Source organism: Musa acuminata, unplaced genomic scaffold, assembly GCF_036884655.1.
Source record: "Musa acuminata AAA Group cultivar baxijiao unplaced genomic scaffold, Cavendish_Baxijiao_AAA HiC_scaffold_1070, whole genome shotgun sequence".
NCBI lineage: Eukaryota > Viridiplantae > Streptophyta > Magnoliopsida > Zingiberales > Musaceae > Musa > Musa acuminata.
The window spans coordinates 53,266-72,793 of record NW_027021284.1 but is presented as its reverse complement, the minus strand read 5'-3'; the positions used below and the strand labels follow the sequence as shown (position 1 = coordinate 72,793).

General features: G+C 38.8%; 2 protein-coding genes across 7 annotated transcripts; one reads left to right on the top strand and one right to left on the bottom strand.

Moving 5' to 3' along the window:
* The first annotated feature begins 5,921 nt into the window (after positions 1 to 5,921).
* LOC135666058 (dof zinc finger protein 4-like) lies at positions 5,922 to 7,150 on the top strand. The gene has a single exon (XM_065177563.1). It carries the CDS (start codon positions 6,110 to 6,112, stop codon positions 6,890 to 6,892), a length of 783 nt encoding a protein of 260 aa, XP_065033635.1. The 5' UTR covers positions 5,922 to 6,109; the 3' UTR covers positions 6,893 to 7,150.
* A 1,259-nt stretch (positions 7,151 to 8,409) lies between these two features.
* Positions 8,410 to 15,405, bottom strand: LOC135666062 (uncharacterized). Of its 6 annotated transcripts, none has more exons than XM_065177568.1 (5): positions 14,396 to 15,264; positions 13,411 to 13,636; positions 12,140 to 12,877; positions 11,049 to 11,551; positions 8,410 to 8,749 (listed from the first exon to the last, which is right to left on the bottom strand). In XM_065177568.1, the coding sequence occupies exons 3-5, from the start codon at positions 12,722 to 12,724 to the stop codon at positions 8,656 to 8,658; spliced, it is 1,182 nt and encodes a 393-aa protein (XP_065033640.1). In that variant the 5' UTR covers positions 12,725 to 12,877; positions 13,411 to 13,636; positions 14,396 to 15,264; the 3' UTR covers positions 8,410 to 8,655. The 6 variants fall into 6 exon arrangements, with proteins under 6 accessions (XP_065033640.1, XP_065033641.1, XP_065033638.1 ...); XM_065177569.1 differs by having other exon boundaries at positions 13,411 to 13,588; XM_065177566.1 differs by lacking the exons at positions 13,411 to 13,636; positions 14,396 to 15,264 and adding an exon at positions 15,320 to 15,405.
* Positions 15,406 to 19,528: the final 4,123 nt, after the last annotated feature.

Sequence of the window (19,528 nt, the reverse complement as noted above, 5' to 3'; positions counted from 1 at the left end):
TTTAGGTAAAAACATAATTAACTTCTAAGCTTTATTTATCTTATTTTAAATCACCTTAGATTAATCCAATTTAGACTTAATTAGGTTTAATTTGAGTCAAATGGGTTTGAATCGATCAAATTTATTCAGAATCACTTTGAACCATCCTGAATCGGAGTAATCTAGATTAGGCTAAACTAGGTTGACTTATATGAGTTCCAAGTTAGGCTAGAGATGATGGCTGTGTGGGCTAAAGCATCTACCTATGAGTTCCAAGTTAGGCTAAACCAAGCCTGCGATTTGGTTTGAGCTTAGCCTCATAATTGAATATGACTCAAATGAATACAACTTGGGTTGATCGAGTCCAATCGACAACCTCACTCGGGTTCGACTCAATCAACCCTCTTGTATTCAATTTGATTTCAAATCTTTTTTTTTTATAGCATCAATATTCAGTTAAATTAAAATAGAACATATATATTACCATCGAATGGTTAAATCATGATAAAATTATAACATGATTAAATGGTTATAGATGAATTCAATTATATCATAATAAACTTTACTAAAAATTAGTATTTAAATTAATCAACTAGCATTACATGAACATAAAAATATCGATTAATAATTCCAATAATATAAAATAATTTAGCAATAAGCATGCATATAAGTATTTTTTTTCCTTTTTAATATATATTTTAAAATTTGTGAATCATTAAAGATCATAATATTAAAATCTGAATATAATTTTGAATTAAACACAAAAGAACATATTTAAATTTAATATAAATAAATAAAAATTTAGAAAGCTGAAAAAATTAAAAATTTTATTTTCAAAAACTACCAAAAACCTATAGTGAGACTCCACTCCTTCCTCCCACTACCAAGCTTAGTGCATTCGGGGGAGAGGGATCCCCAGTGGGTAAGAAATATATTATTTTCATAATTTATTTATTTATATTTTCTTTTAATACGCTTACTAAAATATCACAAACAAATATGCAATAAAAAATATTCATTTCCTAAAATCTAACAATAAAATTTAAAAATCAACTAATTAGGTCATGATAGGGAAAAATATGGTAAAATTCTATAGGTTTCTCTCTCATGACTTTTCTGAGTCATGCAAAAAAAAAAAAAGCATAAAATTTCCTCAAAAACTACAAGTTGAAGAATATTGTATTTGGCAACCGTGTATATCACCAAGTAGACTACTTTTACATGTGTGAGATCCTCGCAGCAGATTCTTAGATGAAGCTGTAATTTTTTTTGATGATTTTTGCCTTGACATTTGAATGTTTTTATATGTGATAACACAAGCTATTTGTACGTGATAAGGTCATTTAGTCCTAGAGGAGTATAGGAACTAAGGATTCATAAGTCCCTCAGATCTTCCTTACCCATAATGGTGTTTTTTAGAGCTCATATATTTCGAAATGACAAAATTGTATGGGTACACCCATTGTTCGCTTCCTACGGGCCGTATCAATGGTCCCTTATCATCATGCAATGTTTTAAGCTCTTGTCGATGAAAATGTCAAACACTAAGGTTATCTCTATTGTATATGTTGGAAAGTTATCTTGAACCTATACCATCGTGAGTTCATCACAAGTTACTACATTTTGTTATTGTAAAAACCAATATTTCCTATAACAAAATATTTCCTGGCTTAATCCTTTACAAAAATAAAATATAATGGTTGATAATTTAGTGGTAAACTATGAAGATAAATGGAAAGATTTAGGACTGCACCTCTTAACAAGTACACTCATATAAAATGGTCCTGGAGATTGATAACCGGAAGAACTAGTTATTTCACTCTTGATGTCCGTCCATTAATTTCAGTTGATGATACAGCTAGCAAACCCAGAGTTTGTCCCCCATGGACTCATCTGTGATGCTTATGTAATGTACTGATGTTAGAGGAGAAGAGTACAAGATAGATCGTTGATCATACTCATGTGCCAAATGTACCAAGTGCAGTCGACCTGTTTTTATCGCTCACCGGTTCTTCCAGCTGGTCTGATGTAAACGATAAGCAGGAAGGAGCTTTAATTTCCTCTACCACACCCAAGCATGTACATATTTCCTACAAGTATCGTTTCTTTTTACATCCTAGTTTAGCATCACCTTGTGTTGTCTTTCATGGCCGCTCAACATTTGTGTCAGCCACTGGTTCCCACCTACAAGGTGAAAAGAACAACTCATTGCTGTCATGATGTGTGGACTGACAAGAAAACATGGTGATCTGACGACTGTGGGTTAATCTGTGGAAGGAGTAATCATATGCAAACATTGTTTTGGATTGTGCCTGGCAATCTGTCAACCTAATGGTGAGTGCAATCTCGGCTTCATACAGTGCTTTCATTGTACCTGAAATGGATGCATGGGATAGGACTTGGATGCAGTTGGAAGTATCTGTACATATGTTGTGTTTGTAGAAGACAACTCGATTTGTGTCGCTTTGTGCATCACTTTCATGAGAATTCAGTGGCTTGGCTGTATATGATTCACTAATCTTGCGTGCTATGTAGAGAAAAGAACCATAGAGAGAATAACTTCAAGGAACTAAGCGTCAGAGCAGCTGTTGGAAGCTAAGTTTACGTCCAGTGGTTTGCATAATGACATGGGAGAAATCAGATCTAGAACAAGAGAAAGCAACAACTCAAGGTTTGCTGTGTGCATGTCTTGGGATGTGCAGAGGGCCTTGGCATCACGTGGATTTCTAGATATCGATGATACTGCATGTGTACCTACAGTCAATCACATTCTGTGGATTTGTGAGTTTATGTAGAGTTACAGACAAATGAAACCCTACAGGTCTTCATCAACCTAGTTAGAGTTACAGACTAATTAACCTGACCTTTGTGCTCAACTGCAGCTTTTAGTTCAGCAGTCCAAATTTCTGTATTCTGCCACTGTTTTCATTGTTTCTTCCACATAAACACACTGTTGAAGCTGCTGTTCTAAGTTTACTTTTTATCACATTGTTTACGCATTTTAACCCAACAGCAGTAGATGCATCACCCATTTATTGTCATTCTGTTGGTGGGACAGCAGGATAAGAACTGATGCTAGGATGAGAATAATGCAACCTGGCAGGATGTCTACTCTTACGGACATGTAACCATGCAGGTCAGCTTCACACGAAGGTGGGGGAGCTCCCTTGGCTAAACATTTGGACTTCTTTGGGGTCCACAGCAATTCAATGTCAAAAGCTTTCTTTCTCCTGAGTTCAAGGATCCTTATCTAAAACATTGTGACTGCCAGGTTCCACCCACTACAATTATCCCATATATATATATATATATATATATATATATATATATATATATATATATATATATATATATATATATATATATATATGTGTGTGTGTAATCTCTGGGGATTATTTCACATGATATCAGGCAATGACAAACTATGTAGATCACTTGAATCCTGAACATTAGTGGGAAAAAAAAGGGTGAAGGACATGTTATATTATCTTCTCAATGAACATGTTTGAAGTGGATCAAAGTGAGGACTCCAAACAGTGAACACCACATACATGAGAAGCTAAGGTTCTTTGATTGCTTCCTATGATTTCTCTTGCACCACCTACATAGGCCTCCTTGAGCTGACCTGCTTTAATGCTGGTGTGTTGATTCTGTACATTTATTTCTACCTATAATGCAAGAAACATTGAGTGAGAAAGGTGAATGCTGGTGATGGAAGGGTGAAATAGACATCCACCAACAATTGCAGCTCAGCTAGAACAGGAGGGTGAGGATCGGGCAGATGACACTTTCATGGGGTACTGCAATGGCATTATCTTTCTGCTTTCCCCACGACAGGGACTGCCGTGGATGGAGGGCAAATGCTCTCTCTCTCTCTCTCTCTCTCTCTCTCTCTCTCTATATATATATATATATATATATATATATATATATATATATATATATATATAGAGAGAGAGAGAGAGAGAGAGAGAGAGAGAGAGAGAGAGAGAGAGAGAGAGAGGATTTGAGTGACGTCAAATTCCAAATTCTACCATACATTGTCAATGGACACATCACAACCACTGCCTCTTTTAAGCATATCTTTCACAGCCTTCCACCTCTCTCTCTACCCACCAAACTCTCCACCGTCCCATGTGCTGCCCCGTGTGGCAAGACAACTGCCCATGCTTGACATACAGTGGGAGCATTTATCCTCCTCTCCATATTGACTTGATCTTATTGCACCATTTGTAATGGCAGATTTCTGTCACACATACATATATGTATGTGTGTGTGTAACCAATCTTGTGTAACTTGTGAAACCAATCTTTCTACTTTAATCATACATCTGATGCCTGTTGCATGGATACTTAATTGAGATGCAAGACCACTGGGAGTTGTTTTTCCATGATGGCAACCAGCTGTTCTCCTTCATGCTAAAGAAATTGCGACACTATCTCCCATGCAAGTGTTCTTGGCCATTAAACTTGAGGTAGCAAAACTTGCGACAACACCAAACCTTCAACTTAGGGTTTCTACACCCAGTAATTAAGCTGCTCAATGCAGCAGCACTAAGAGTGGATGACAAAGTAGCTAAAAGCACTTAAATCATTGCACTTTTCTTTATCCTCTTTTTTCTTAAACAAACACGCAGGCATGCGGACCAACTTGTGACATTAATGAGGTTAAAGTAGTTGGGAAACAGCTTCTGAAGGATCTGTGTCTGAAACTTTCCCAGGGGAAGAGGGCAGTCGACCATTGGAGCAAACCTCATCAATCAGGATGGCACAGTACTGTTTTGAGCTACTAGTGTAGATCTTTGAATCATATATATCGACCTGAGGAAACAACTAATGGATTGCATTTGAGTCAAGAGTTGTGCTTGTTGTATATCAGTCTGCTAGCCTGGATGACATGATATTACACACAACCTATGCAAACTCTTAAGAGTTATCTATCTAAAGAATCAAGTGCCAAAGCCTTCTCCATGCTATATAAATTGTAACAATGTATATAACTTTATGCAAACTCTAGATACCCATGCACATTTCATTATACTCATGCATTTCCATTGTTTTATATCGATTTTTCATGGTGTAAAAATGATTTCTATGCTCTTAGTAATTCAAATCAAATCAAATCAAATCTTGCTTCATTCATACTCATCATCTGATATGTGAACTAGACGAGTGAACTACCACATAACTTCACCTGGGTGTGGTAAGTATCAAAGAATCAGAACAGACAACAAACAGTAGTCCTACGACATATGGAAGCGAGCAGCACAGCAATATCTACGAGGTGGGAGAGAGGGAAGCAGTCTTCCTACGCTACGTGGGCCTGTCTCTTGGCGGCATCCTAAACCCCATGCAGGAAGGGAGGTGAGCAGTAGTTCGTGAGGTCTCGTCCTCTTCGTGTCAGAGAAGGCGTACGAGGGGCAGCCAGCCATCGTCCCGTCGTCCTCTTACGTGGGTCGACCGGGGCCTCGAGACGAGGAGATGAGCACAGCAGAAGCGGAGGATGACAGGGTGAGCTGCCGGTGGGGGCGACGACAACGCCATCAGACGGCTCTTCTTCCCAGCCCTGTCGTGTAGTGAGCAGTAGAAGCAGTACCCGTGAACAGGGCGAGGAATAATTACGAGGGAGTCGGACAGGAGGTACGGGCTCCTCTTCTACTGTACTGCACGTCCTTTTATACGTCACGGGCGATCGATCATCCGAGAGGGTCGCAACATAATTTACGGAGCCAATTATTATGATGTGCCCAAATCTTGGCAGAACTGGAAGAAGATTGTTGACGCTAAAATGGACAGCGCTGTGGATCTGATGATGGGAGTAATAACACGGTGAGTTGGGGCCACTGCGGTAAATCCAAGAACGGAAGATATTTGCGCAGTGGCCAAGCGATAACTCTTTACCACCTCCTCCTGATAATATAACACCATCCCTAGCCATACAAAACGAGACTTTGCAGAAGAAGAACTAGTGGCTACTGCCTCTCTCTCTCTCTCTCTCTCTCACACACACACACACACACACACATCTTCCGGAACGTGGAACGCCTTCGCCTCCCCTTCCCCTTTGAACCACAGGAGAAGATAGCAGAGTCTTCTTGAAGAGCTCACGCCTTCCGTTGCTCTCCCGCAAAATGCAGGACTTCCATCCTTTACCCGGTCGCGTCTTCTGTGGCGGCGGAAGAGCTGGGGCCGAGCTACGCCGCCTCGTGGGATACCCTGGGGCGGCCGTGGTGCAGCAGCAGCCGGTGAAGTGCCCACGCTGCGAATCCACCAACACCAAGTTCTGCTACTACAACAACTACAACCTCTCGCAGCCCCGCCACTTCTGCAGGTCCTGCCGCCGCTACTGGACCAAGGGCGGCGTCCTCCGCAACATCCCCGTCGGCGGTGGCTGCCGCAAGTCCAAGCGCCCCTCCTCCTCTTCCTCCAAATCCTCCTCCAAGCCACCCCCCGCCGCGGCCGATAAGGAGCACCAACGCCGCCGCCTCCCCTCCTCCGCCTCCCGGTGTAGCAGCGAGAGTACCAACCTCACGGTCGCCACCACCTTCGCGGCGCCGTTCCCCGGTCAGACGCTCCTCAACTCCCAGATCTCCATCTCCAACCCCAACCCTCCGTTCGAATCACCCTTACAAGTGGATCCTCCTCTATGCCCGGCGCCGGAGATCTTCCCGGATCCTGCAGCGGGTACCGTCACGGCAGCCCCGGCGGAAGTGATCAGGCTGGAATTCATAGGTCAAACGGCCACCTCGGCTCCCAGGTCGATCAGCGGCGGCGGTGGAGGCGGGCTCGCCGCGCTGGATTGGTCCGGGCCGGTGGACCCCACGCTCTTCGATCTCACCACCACCGTCGATCCTACGGCGTACTGGAATCAGAGCCATTGGGCGGACGCCGACCCCACCATCTATCTGCCTTAGTCCCTTCATCAACGGAATCAACTTCGCTGCCCGAATCTTAATGCACATATATTTCTTTTCTCTCTTTTTTTTTTTTATTATTCTTGTGATGATGTTTTTTTTTGTTTTTGGGGGGTTTGAATGTTTAAATTGAGCCTTTGGTTGATAAAACGACGGCTTTCGGCTGCAACAATGGCAAGAGATATTTATGGAAGGAGGAAATGTAAGGGTGTGATTTTTTTTATGTATGCAAATGCTTAATATATATGCATTCCAATATTGGTTTGGGTGTTATTTTTAAGGAAAAGTTACATAAATATCTAAAAAGTGAGTTTCTATATATATATATATATATATTATTTTTAATTATAAAAAAAAATATTATTACTATTAATCCCCATCTTATAGTTATACAGATCCTTAAATTTTTTTATACTTAAAATATTAGTTTAATAATAATGCAATACTTATCGATGATTTAAAATCATATCCGACATATTTAAACATATAGAATAGTAATTTAGTTATAAGATAACAAATTTATTAATTAAAGATTAAGGGGTTATGATAGTTTAATATATCCATTTACCGGTTTGATCGATAAAAATTTTGTTAAAATTAAAATCTATTCTCACCGTTTACTCTTTATACAATGGAAAAAAAAAAATTCACGAGTTTGATGGTGATGTACGAGACTCACTTAGAATACTCTTTTAAGAGATGTATGAGGCTCACTTAGAATAGATAGGCTCATAAATTTTTGAATGTGATGACTATAAAGACCTTGGAATATAATCGCAAGAGATCAAAACATGCATGCCTTCATCGTTTACCCTTAATCAACTAGTTAACCTAATCATACATAAATGAGTCATGTGGATCCAAATCAAATTTTTATAGGAGTTTTTGGATGCTTAATGACTTTGTTTACAATGGAAAGGTCCTGTGAAAGACTTTAGTGCAATAAGTCTTTTTCCCCCACAAAACGGTGGATATTTTATTTATATTTGCATCGGATTAAGGGATTGAAATTAAAGAGAGAGAGAGAGAGAGAAAAAATAACAAGAGATATTCTTTTAAATACAAGATATGAAAGATCGATATTATTTTATTTGGCCATTTCAATATCAAACCACAAACTGACCTTTCACATGATATAAGCAATCTTCCATGAAAGAAACACAAGCACAGGTATCGGATGGCTAACCAGGAAATCATACAACAGTAGTTGTGTACTTAACCCACTATAGTTTAACTTCCTGTCTTCCTCTTACTGGAAAAGGATACATAAAGGAACTTAGTAGAAACACAAGGAACGTTGACACAGATGACAACTGACAGGCTGAAGGATTATGAGTTAATGTAAATATCAATGCAATTGCAAATTTCACTTTCTATAAGAAAAGTGAACACAAATGAGAGAGATCATAAACTCATTGAACACAAAAACACATGCAAGCTCTGAGACCCTAATTCATATTACAAGTGACGAGCTTGAACCATACGCAACTCTCACAAAGGATTGTGTAAATTGCAAATGCAAAATATGATATTTTATTAAGAACAAACAAATATGACCTATATCTCTTGTTACATAAAATTAATCCAAAATGCCAATGCCACAACCTATTGAGCTTCTGTAGAATCAATACACATGCAGGAGAGAAATTGGTAAAAGGAAAAAACAACAAAAAAAAGGGTAAAGATGGATTGAACATTGAGGTATAAAGCGTCAGTCAGGTATAAGGGAACAAACTCGAAGAAAGAGCCTAATAGATATATCTTCAAAATTTACAGCAAATAAGACTCATCCTCCATCGTCGCGGCTTCCTTGCTTTGGCCATTTTCACTGGACTGGTATTCCACTCTGTTTGTAAACTACATTTCGTAAAAAAAGGTTATTAATATCTTGAAATTATTAGAAAGGATACAACAGCAACAACAAAACTGTTGTTCTTTGTATATATGTTGTTTTTTAACTATCCTATAATACATTGCTGATCTAATAACTATTTTACAAAATTTTTCATTTAATTTCACCCAATATTAGAAAAATGTTAGAAAAGGATCATACACTAAATTGAGAACTGATAATAGGCAAAATAACCTAATCTCCTGGAGTTATCCGGATATCTTGCAAAAATTATTTTGTTTAGTGATTAAGGACAAGTTGTAAGAACAAAAATCTCGTGAGGGTTCAAAGCTTCAAGATCTGCATCAAAAAAATGATGGGAACTATTTTATATACACACTCCATAGCTTCCACTTAAGCCCAAATCCCATGAAATAGTTTCTCCCAGGACTTCAAATCATCTTTAATTTCCTCCTAGGCTTCCATTACACCAGATAGCAGTCCTACATCTGAAAGATTGCTAAAGGTCCTTTCAGCTTGTTTTTCTCTTAGGGAAGATTTTACACAAGATTAGATACCCTAAGCTTTTTAGAGGGCGCAATTTTGCTGATATTTGTTTTCTCCGATTAAAAATGGAGAGTTAGTGATGTCTACTTCTAGCTACCAAAGATTTCTCATCCAATGGGGTTAGAACCAAATTTTCAACTAATGTAGCTATTCAAAAGCAATAAATAGCACCAGATGATAAGAAATATTAAATTTAGTTGTAAAAAGAAATCACATGAAAGTCATTTACTGAAGCAGAGGCATTTATTAGATTAATACTGTAGGTGCTCTAGTGCAGACTAGAAGTTAATCAAGTATATTAGCTAAAAGGACACAAATTTTAGCTGACACAGATCATCAAGTCAACAAGTATCAAAGGCATGATAACTAATCTTGGAGCAGTCGAGCATATTAAGTACAAAATAATGTATCGTTGGCAATCCAAAAGTATAAATGTTGGCCAACGTGTGTGCAATATGTTGTAGGAACAAAATATGCAGCAATACATATATTGTATTTGCATATTACAACTAGCATTTTCATGATGAATGTTTCTGTGGGAAGTCAAAACAGCCAGGAATTAGATAGCATAGATGTTTTATTAACAAAATTACCAATGACGTATTAGTCTAGATGGGAAACTTGTATGTTTATAATTTTTATCAGTAACATCCAGATAAGATATCATCCACATATTTTCTTCAAATGGTTTCACCCATCTTAGGGCATTTTACAAGCTTTAACAAAAATTTATCAATTAATACCAACTATCAGCAAAAAAGTTGTTTCAGAAAGAAATTGTCCTCCAGACAGGTGCACACTAACCCTACTGCTACTAATGATGTATGATTCTCAATGGTCAATTAAAAGAGAAAATTTTTGGATTCTTGAGATATCAGCCTTCCATTTTTAATTTCTCCAACGGCATGGAATGCATGTGTGAGCAAACATAGGATAAAGCCCTTTGTTTCATCCCATGATAAACACCCAAATAAAATATCAAGAAGAATATCACTCTTTATGTGGGGAATATTCATTCATAGCAAATGGGGTACAGCACTGGAAGATAATGACCCACATATCTCGAACTAAAACCAGACCATCCAAAAGACTAAGGTTTATTGTAACTTAGCTTCTCCACTATTAGAGATAAATGATTTAAACATAATAAATACCTCCAATATCTTCCTCATTTAAACATCTAACGAAAACAATTTCTATATAAACCACAAGTGAAAGGAAAAGTCACCAAGTTTTAGATGTTGAACAAGAAACTTTCTTTTGCTAACTTTTCTACAAACTATGCCAATACGACTACAAGTGTGATTGGAGAGAGCATAATCAGTATTTATTTTTCAACTTTACTATTTATTGGAAGTCTATATTTCTTCCCAGATGTTCATATTAAACAATTGCATAAATGGAGTCTCATTAAACTACAATGATAATTTCTTCCCAGTATTTATTTTTCAACTTTACTTTGCTATAAAAGCATAAATAGCAACTACTGTGAATTTTTGTCAACCAAGTAACGAGAATATAATTTAAACTGCACAAGGTACTGCATTAATTCAAATATCCTCCCTAAGCATACAACATATTCAATAAATGATGATGAACAAAATGATGCAGGTAATCATAGCCACATAATGTAAAAGCTATTGATTATAAATATTCATCACTTATCAGGAAACATTTAATTACTTACAAGCTAATCGTTCTATGCATATGGCAAGTTCAAAAGATATTTCAAAGTGCCAATGGTGGAAGTTATCTTACATTGGGAAGGCAAAGGAGCGAGTACTGGTGGTGCTACTATCAGATCGCATAGAAATGTTGCCAGAGTATGCAATATGCCCTGAAGATGCTTTTGGGCCAGAAAAGTTTAGATCCCCATGAGTACTGTGATATAATAAACTTTGTGCTGGAGCTGTTGTAGCATCAGGAACTGTCATGTCAGAGACAGAACGGTTTTGAACTTGTACGAACTCTTGACTATCTCTATCTCCTCTTCTATTCTCCTTGACAGTTGTTGCTGCACCAGATTCAAATGTAGGATCAGTGACTCTAACATCCATCTCACTATTAGCAGGATTTCCCTCGGCTGCACTGTGGTTGGACACTGTTACATCAGAAATCATGTGTGTGGTAATAGAGCACCCATCTCCCATAATCTTTGACATATCACTAGTAGAATTTTCTTTTACCACATTGCTTTTATCAGGCTCAACATCACTAAATGGCAAAGTTGTCATTGTGGAGCATGTGTCTTCGATTTTATTCTGTCATTGCAAAATATCATAATATTCTAGTTAGGTTGATCATATTCATATATCTATTGTAATGCACCACATATTGGAAGTAATGACCCATTTGGAACCTAGAAAACCAACCAAAAAGCATAAAATGAACAGTCATGAGAAAGAAGTCCCAATTATAACATTGACCACACGCGAGGTAAGAAGAAAAGTGTATTGTTATAGGGCTTTAGACTTCAACTTTCAAGTAATAAACTAAAATCTTGAACTATTACCTGAAATTATATAATTATAGTTCTGTAGACCTCAACTTTAGTGTTGACACCAGTAACCATTAAATGAAACATCACATGCCAGTTCAATAATTCTAAATAACTAATAGGTTATAAATCTTTTACCCTCAGATCAACATTAGACTCAATGTAGAGTAAAAATTAATAAGCACTATGTTAACACAATTTTCTTCTATTTTTTAAACATAATTTTTGTCCATAAGATGCATAATCCTTAAGTTTTTTCCTCTGCAGCCAGGAAGTCAATTGTCCATCTACAAACTGCATATAGACGAACTCTTTTAAGACAAAAAAAGAAAAAAAATTGTTGCTCGAGTACCTGCTCAATGTTCGCTTCATCAATACAGTGTCTCCGATCACTACTGAAGTCAAAACTTGTTGGAACTACATGATTGTGATCTGTCTCGGACTCTCCTGCTGAGAGCAATAATTCTGAACTCAACTTCAGAACGGAACTATTACTTTTAACTTGGTCAACTGTGTTCGGTTTCTCTCCAGCTACAGATAAGCTCCAAGAATAGTTTTGTTCCTCAACAACCTTATCAACTGCTGAGATGAACTTTGAATCTTGTGTGGCGGGTGCAGCATTATCTGTCATTTGTCCATTCACATCACTGTTCATATTTATCATTGAAAAAGACATCTCACTGACCTCTTTATTCTCTAACAGAACTTTCTCAAGAGAGGATGAACCTTCCTCTATACACATGTCTTTCACAACTGAGCATGTGTCATCTTTGGAGAAAATTATTATCTCAATGGGTTTAACTTTTGTAACAGATTTTTCTGGGTATAATTTTTCTTCTTCTTCAACTGATCCAGTACTGCCTGCTGGATTACGAAGCAAAGCATCTGTAAATTCGGGATCGAACTGATTTCTATTAATTGAAGCTTCATTATCCATGAAACTAGTTGGAGTCGACTATATCTTCAGGCTCAATTTTACATAGAGTTGCTTTAAGATCATCTGTCACTTCACAAGTAGCCTCACTGTCTGGCTTCAACAAATGAAACTCATTGTCATGGTGTCTCATGACATTGATCAGAAGCACATGTTCTGCAGAAGTATACGAATGGGGTGATTCAACATCTGAGAAGCAAGCACAGAATTCAAGTAGTAGACATAAAGACAAAAGTTATTTGAGGCAAACAAGAAAGAGAGAAAGAGAGAGATGCAGAGAAAGAATCATAAGGATGCAAGTCTCTGCATGATTATCAGTTTTATGCAACATAAGAACAAGTACCGAGAAAGAAGCTACTGACTTCAAAAAAGCTAACAGAATCTAGAAACCATTAACTACAGAGCTCAATATTGCATTTTACCCATCTTTTCCCATAGGCAAACCTTTTAACAGTATTTCCTATTTATTTAAGTAGATAAGGATGCGATAAGCAACTTTGAGCCTAGAAAATTATTTTAATTTATTAGCAACAAATTAATGATTGCATCCTTGAATCAGAGAGGATCAAGGATAAAAAATGTAACCAACAGAGATAACATATCATATTGAAAAGCTTGTTGTCCTTCTTCAAAAGGCTGGTATAAAAAGATAAGCACCTTTATTCAAGGTTTGACGTACTAAAGCATACCGCTCGATACGGAGAGTACATATCAATCCGATAGAGGACCGGTACAGATGATACATCTGTACACTGTAGTGTATCATATGTCAGTACACTCGGTACAGCTCGGTACGTACCATACCGACAGCTGGTTGGTACACTGGTACGGATCGGTAATGCGAACCATGCCTTTATGTATGATATCCTGTGATTCCAAAGAGCAAAGACATCTAGGAAATACTTCATGCTCAAGCTATAGGGAAATAAGAACATGAAAAAAGAACATGATTAATAAAATTCCACACAACTCTGCAAAACTGCATATGTATAAGATTCAGTAACTAGACATCTGAAGTTGATGATATAGGTATATAGATTAAAGATTTGTGTGAGATGTTGATATTGCATTAAGGGAGAATTCTTTTTAGGAGGATTTGTGTGAGAGCACCAACCACAGTACCAAACATACTATAAACCTGAAGAGTTGACTATTCTTAATAAAAAATCGGATTCCACAATGAACAACAAAGCATCAAATTTGAATCTTTCACATAAAACAGTTCTATTAAAAGCTTACAGGCCTTAGATGCTGTTTTCTAATAATATTAAATCCATGTATTGACCACAGGTCCGATAATAAGAACCTCATCGGAAAGACTTGACAAATTCTCCCACAAATTCACCACTAAACAAGATATATATGACCAGCATAAAACTAGTGACCAATCAATTCAAGAAAAGTATATCATTTCTGAACTCAGAGCAGACGAAAGCAACAAACATTAAAAAAACAAAAAGCTAAAAGTAATCTCTCTTTTGTTTTCGTTTACTGCCAGATGCTTTGACTTTCATCAAGTTTTTTCTCCTAAACCTCAAAGAACCAAAACTTACGAAATCCCAATATCAAAAGATCCACAAAGATCTACAACCATGTCCAGAAGCCCTCAGATCCACAAAGGAAATAGAAGCTCTTAGAGGAACACAAAAGTAGGAAGATCATAGGAGAAAGTACCTCAACATTTCATGCCTCTTCTGCTTCCTCCAGAACGAAAGATCAGAGTTTCTAGAGATATCAGCCAAAAGAGGATCCAAGAGGTGGTAACCAGGCATTAAACCAACATATACATGAGCAACTAATCCAATCCCAGATACCGAGCCCTTGAATCTCTCAAAAGTGGAAGCAAAAAAAAGGCTTTTGTCGTGTTTATGCAAGCAGCAGACAAATGGAGCTGGAGGTGGTGGTGGTGGGAGGATGGCATTTGATTAATCCTTTTGGATGGTGGCTATTTGTCATCCCTTTTAAAGTCAAAGGAGAGAGTGATAGATTATGAGAGAGAGAGAGAGAGAGAGAGAGCGAGAGAGAGTGATTAACGAGATGGGTAGATTAATATATGTATATAACAGCAACAAAACAAATTTTGCCCGAATTCGAATGAGACGCAGAGGTAAGGTTAGGGTTATCAATATAAAATCATTTAAAAGAAAACCAAACAAATTCGGTAAAATAATTGGGGAAAAAGACCCGGAAGAAAGGGTACATGAAGGAACTCAACTTCGGATTTAAAGATTAGATCTCAGGAGCGAGATTTGGGGAGATTTTTGGTTCAGTTTAAAATAGAATTTAGACCAAAATCTTTCTGCCCCGTTGCAGAATTGATCAAAGAGAAATCTTATACTCACTCTACCTCCAGAAAAATCCCAGATGGAACAGGAAAAGAGAAGTAAAATTTTCTGATTAGTTTTCCACTCCAAGATCAAAGATTTACTCTCGTCACTGATCCAACCATGAATATCTTCCAAGAAACGAAAAAAATTAGCTCGGCCTACAGAAATAAATATCACACGAAAAACCAAATTCTAGACTTTGGTAGAGAAGAAAACCAATGGGACAAGCTACGAAACCTATATACTGACAAGCTATGATTTGCTATCCTACCTTCTTGTTGAGGTGCGAGGAACAAATCCCTAATCGTCAGATGCAAGCATGCGGTCGAGTAAAAGGATAAACGAACGAAAAGCTTCATTCTTTTTCTTATATATATATATATATTTATATATATATATATATAATAGTGGTGATTTGTATTAATTAAGTGGTCCGCCGCTATGCGCCAGGTTACGGATCCAATGTCTCGAACAGCGGAAGCACCCAAAAAGTCATCTTTTGACTGGACAGAAATGTGGACCCCAGTTTTCACTGAGGAATAGGAAGGATGACTATGGTGTCCAGTGAGACGGCCGTGACACACGAGCCTACAATTAATGACCTGTCCGGAATAATAGGCCCCTCACGTCAAGTCGACTTATGCATCCTGTCCAAGGTAAATTGTAAATCTTCACTTGCAATTTCACGAAAACACCGAATGGGACCATGGTGATTGCTTCTTGGATCACATTACGCGAGAGTGACTCGGAAGTGACGCAACACATGCTCTCATTCTTATGATTAATCACCACCCAACATAAATAAATCCTCATTTTGATTGAAAGCTAAAAAAGCTCATAACTCTGTAAACTTATCTCCCTCAAAAGTTAGGACTCTCTCTCTCTCTCTCTCTCTCTCTCTCTCTCTCTCTGCATAATGTATGGATAAAAAGAGATGATCGCTGAGCACCAAAGCAAGCACTCATGAAAGCATGCCACATTCCATGATTCTTGTGAAGACAACTGCAACATCACATACTACTCAACTCCACAAGTCAAACCTAAACTTTTAACTATTTAATGAGCTAATGCATTCAATTTAATGTACACATATGATGGATTCGATAGATGACAGATTTGTTACGAACTAAAGTGGTGCCTTCTTCATATTTCTGACACAAGAGGCGATTACTTTGACTGGAAAACCATGTGCCTGATGAGTTTAATAAGTCTGAAGTCAGGTTTGTCTTGATTAAGATCATAACACAAGCACTAATCATGTTGTCCACAAGTCCCCAATCATATGACATAATCAGGTTTTAAGTCTACGCTGCTACACAAAATCCAAAGAATGAGAATTCCCAAGAGACCAGAGAGTTCTGTCCTGCTCTTCTTACTAATAAAATAATCTAAGGATCCAATCTGTGTCACTCTTGTGATTATTTTATGTCTTCTGATGGATTGCTTGCACCCCACTGAACTAAATATTTTGGCATTTGTTCCTCTCTGGACCAGCTGCCATGAAAGTGCCAAAGAGGGCAGATGAAGCTAAGGAATTCAGTGAGTTGCAGTTTACTATCTTGAGTGACATCAAAATACAAGAGGAGAGACCTACGAATTTAGTTTTTGACCTCCTATTATGAGATTATATCAACTACAAGTTTTAACCCGCTACAGTTCTGATGTGAGTGACACCCAACTGGATTTTAAGCCTTTTCAGACGCAGATACCTCACCATCAATTGATTCCAACTACAACCATCTGTTTGTGTTATCATTGTTTGAGGAGGGAAAGTCTGCATGCTGTACTTTGACTAAAAAGTGGGTCAGCAAGTAACGGCTATGAGTTACAAGAATGGCTTACACTGTTCTAGAAGCTGTTCCTCTCCCCTCATCCTTCCTGGTCAAGGTGGTCTCAGCTTATATTCATTGTGTGTATGTGATGATAAAAATGCTCTTGGCCACAAGTTTGGGACTTACCTGAGAAAAAAATTGATGCTGATTAGAACATTTAGGGTATGAGACTAAATAATATATTTTAAGGCAAAACATTATGTAGATATATCATCTTCAAAAGGTAGAAAGCTAATTAACCACCACCTTCATGGAAACCAAAGTTAACAAAAAGAATGGAAATGTGAATACAATGCATAAACCGATGGACGTGAACATATTCTTGCTTGCTGTTACGGACTTAGCTGGTTTTGCCTAAGTCGTGCGGCACCCTTGCGTGTTCGTCCGCAAAGGTCAACCTCCCATGATCCCTTAGGACCCACAAAAGAGAGAACGGGTTAGAGAAAATGCCTCATTCGAGATCCACAAGCAAACATTTTCGGAAACACTTCATAGACAATGCAAATTACAAACAGACTTTACAAGCTTTGAACAGTTGCACAACAAAGAGTTAAAATGGTCCATTACAGACCGAAAATCTCTCACAAGTGTCCACATGACACAACCTTTATTTACAAGCCTAAAGCAGCCACCAACCCTACTAAAATGGGACCATTAAGCCTTCGACCGTCCCTCTACATGCTGTACAAAGCATGAACATACCAAAAGACACGGACATACATAAGCATTACATCAAACATCCTGTTTCGAAGTTTGGCCGTGACATTCTCCCCCACTTATTCCTTCGACGTCCTCGTCGAAGCCTTTGCCGACACTGCAACTCCTTGCCTTTGCTGAGTCTTCAATCTTCTACTCCAGCAGCAATGCGCCTCCTGGCTCCCAACTGCTCTCCGCTGTTGTTTTGGAGTAGTCGAACCTTTGATCCTCCGTGCTGTTTCAACTCGCCAATGACTCTGACTCTAGTGTGGGGTTGACTGAGTTGTGTTGATCCCTGTTGGTTCCTGCGGATCCTCTAGATGAAGGAAAAGACCATCCTTACTACGCTAGTCTCTCAAATGCCTCATGCTGCTTGAACTGGATGGATACTTGTTGGAGCTTTAACGAGCATCATCTCACAAACTTCTGAAGTTTTGGGTCCTTCCTCCACAAATTTGTCCATTGACTCTTCTTTAACTTAGTTGTCACTTCCAAGTAGGTTCGCATCACTTCCGCTTTCGATTGGCATTTCGTTGGGAAATGAAGCGGACAATCTACTCTCAGTAGCACTGATCACCGTTGGTGAGGATTTGACAACTATTGTCTTCCATTATCTTCGAAGGGTTTTTGAACTTGTGTAGAGCTCCTCTGCTGGATAGATAAGAGAATTGGGGTACTCGATTTCGCCCATTCTCTTAAAGGTTGAGAAGGCAAAGGTTACTTGACTTCGCCCGCCTCCTCGAGGTTGTACTCCATGCATCGAGCTGGTTACTGGTCTTCACCTGCTCTTTGCTCACACTTCTGAAGCACTTGAAGTGTTTGCACTCCTTGCGTTGAGTTAGCTACTATGATTCACCTTCTCAATGCCATTGAACTTCTGGAATGCAAGAAGTTTTCATCCTAACTTGGAGTAATTCTCTAATAGATTTGGTCGCCTCTGGGATTGTACCGTCTTCTCCATCAACCCTGCCGCCTACTCCACTGAGTAGCAAAGGTACAACACCGCGTACCGCCTGCTTCGTTCCTTGGTCATGCACTCTTGCATGACCCGAAGTCCTTCACTTTCGATTATCTTGATGAGAAGCTCGTTGACACCGGTCTTACGAAGTTCTTTGGCCTCTGCCCTTCAACCTTGTCTTAGTACTTGGAGTTTGCCTCTGCATGCTCCACCTCCTCGGCCCCTTTCACGACCAAGCACTCTCCCTCCATGAGAGCAAGGGATTAATGACTTTCACGGAAGTCTTGCCTCTGCGGTACCATGGCGCTGCTATGCCCATGGCCCTACTATCCGTCGCCTCACATCTGTATTCCTTTTTATCACAATCAGTAGATATGTCTCTATAGCACTCCTCCGAGTCCACCTCCATTCTAACTGATGCTTGATTTTAGGTAGCTAAATCCCTCTGGACTCATCGTCGCTTCCTTGCCCCTTTCGACCCCCTACTTCGACACATCCGTGCTCTCCAAGCAGCTCCCTTTGGTCGATGGAAAGACAGATTGCAACTCCCATGCATGGCCTCTACCATCACGTTGTAGGGTTTGCACCGATTCTGTTCTCCTTAGCTTCCTTGGTAGCAATGTTCGCTTATTCGACCTTGTCCTTTGACTTGTCGGGCTCCCTTAAGCGAATATGAGCTCTGGAGCAGTCCAACTCTCTAGCTGCTTCGATCATACCTCTGTATGATCAAGTCCCTCCCATGGGACTCACTGGTACTTGCATTTGAACTTTTCCCTTGGTGGAACACAGCCCCCATATGTTGATAACCAAGGCTTTCATCCGATGCAAAATTCGATGCACGCACGAAAGACCCGCCTCTGCGGTACCATGGTCTTCACTCCTTGAATACATAGCCCTTCTTGTCGTCATGTTGTTCACCGAAGTGGAGCTTCCAGTAGCTCCCGATCATACCTTCGTATGATCTAGTCCCTCACGGGACTCATTGGTACTTGCA

Excerpts from the sequence above, each read along its gene's own strand:
- LOC135666058 (XM_065177563.1), top strand. The coding sequence starts at position 6,110 with ATGCAGGACTTCCATCCTTTACCCGGTCGCGTCTTCTGTGGCGGCGGA.
- LOC135666062 (XM_065177566.1), bottom strand. The coding sequence starts at position 12,724 with ATGGATAATGAAGCTTCAATTAATAGAAATCAGTTCGATCCCGAATTT. Across the intron at positions 11,552-12,139 it reads ATGAAGCGAACATTGAGCAG|AATAAAATCGAAGACACATG; the intron begins GTACTCGAGCAA and ends TTGCAATGACAG. Across the intron at positions 8,750-11,048 it reads CGCTCCTTTGCCTTCCCAAT|TTTACAAACAGAGTGGAATA; the intron begins GTAAGATAACTT and ends TACGAAATGTAG.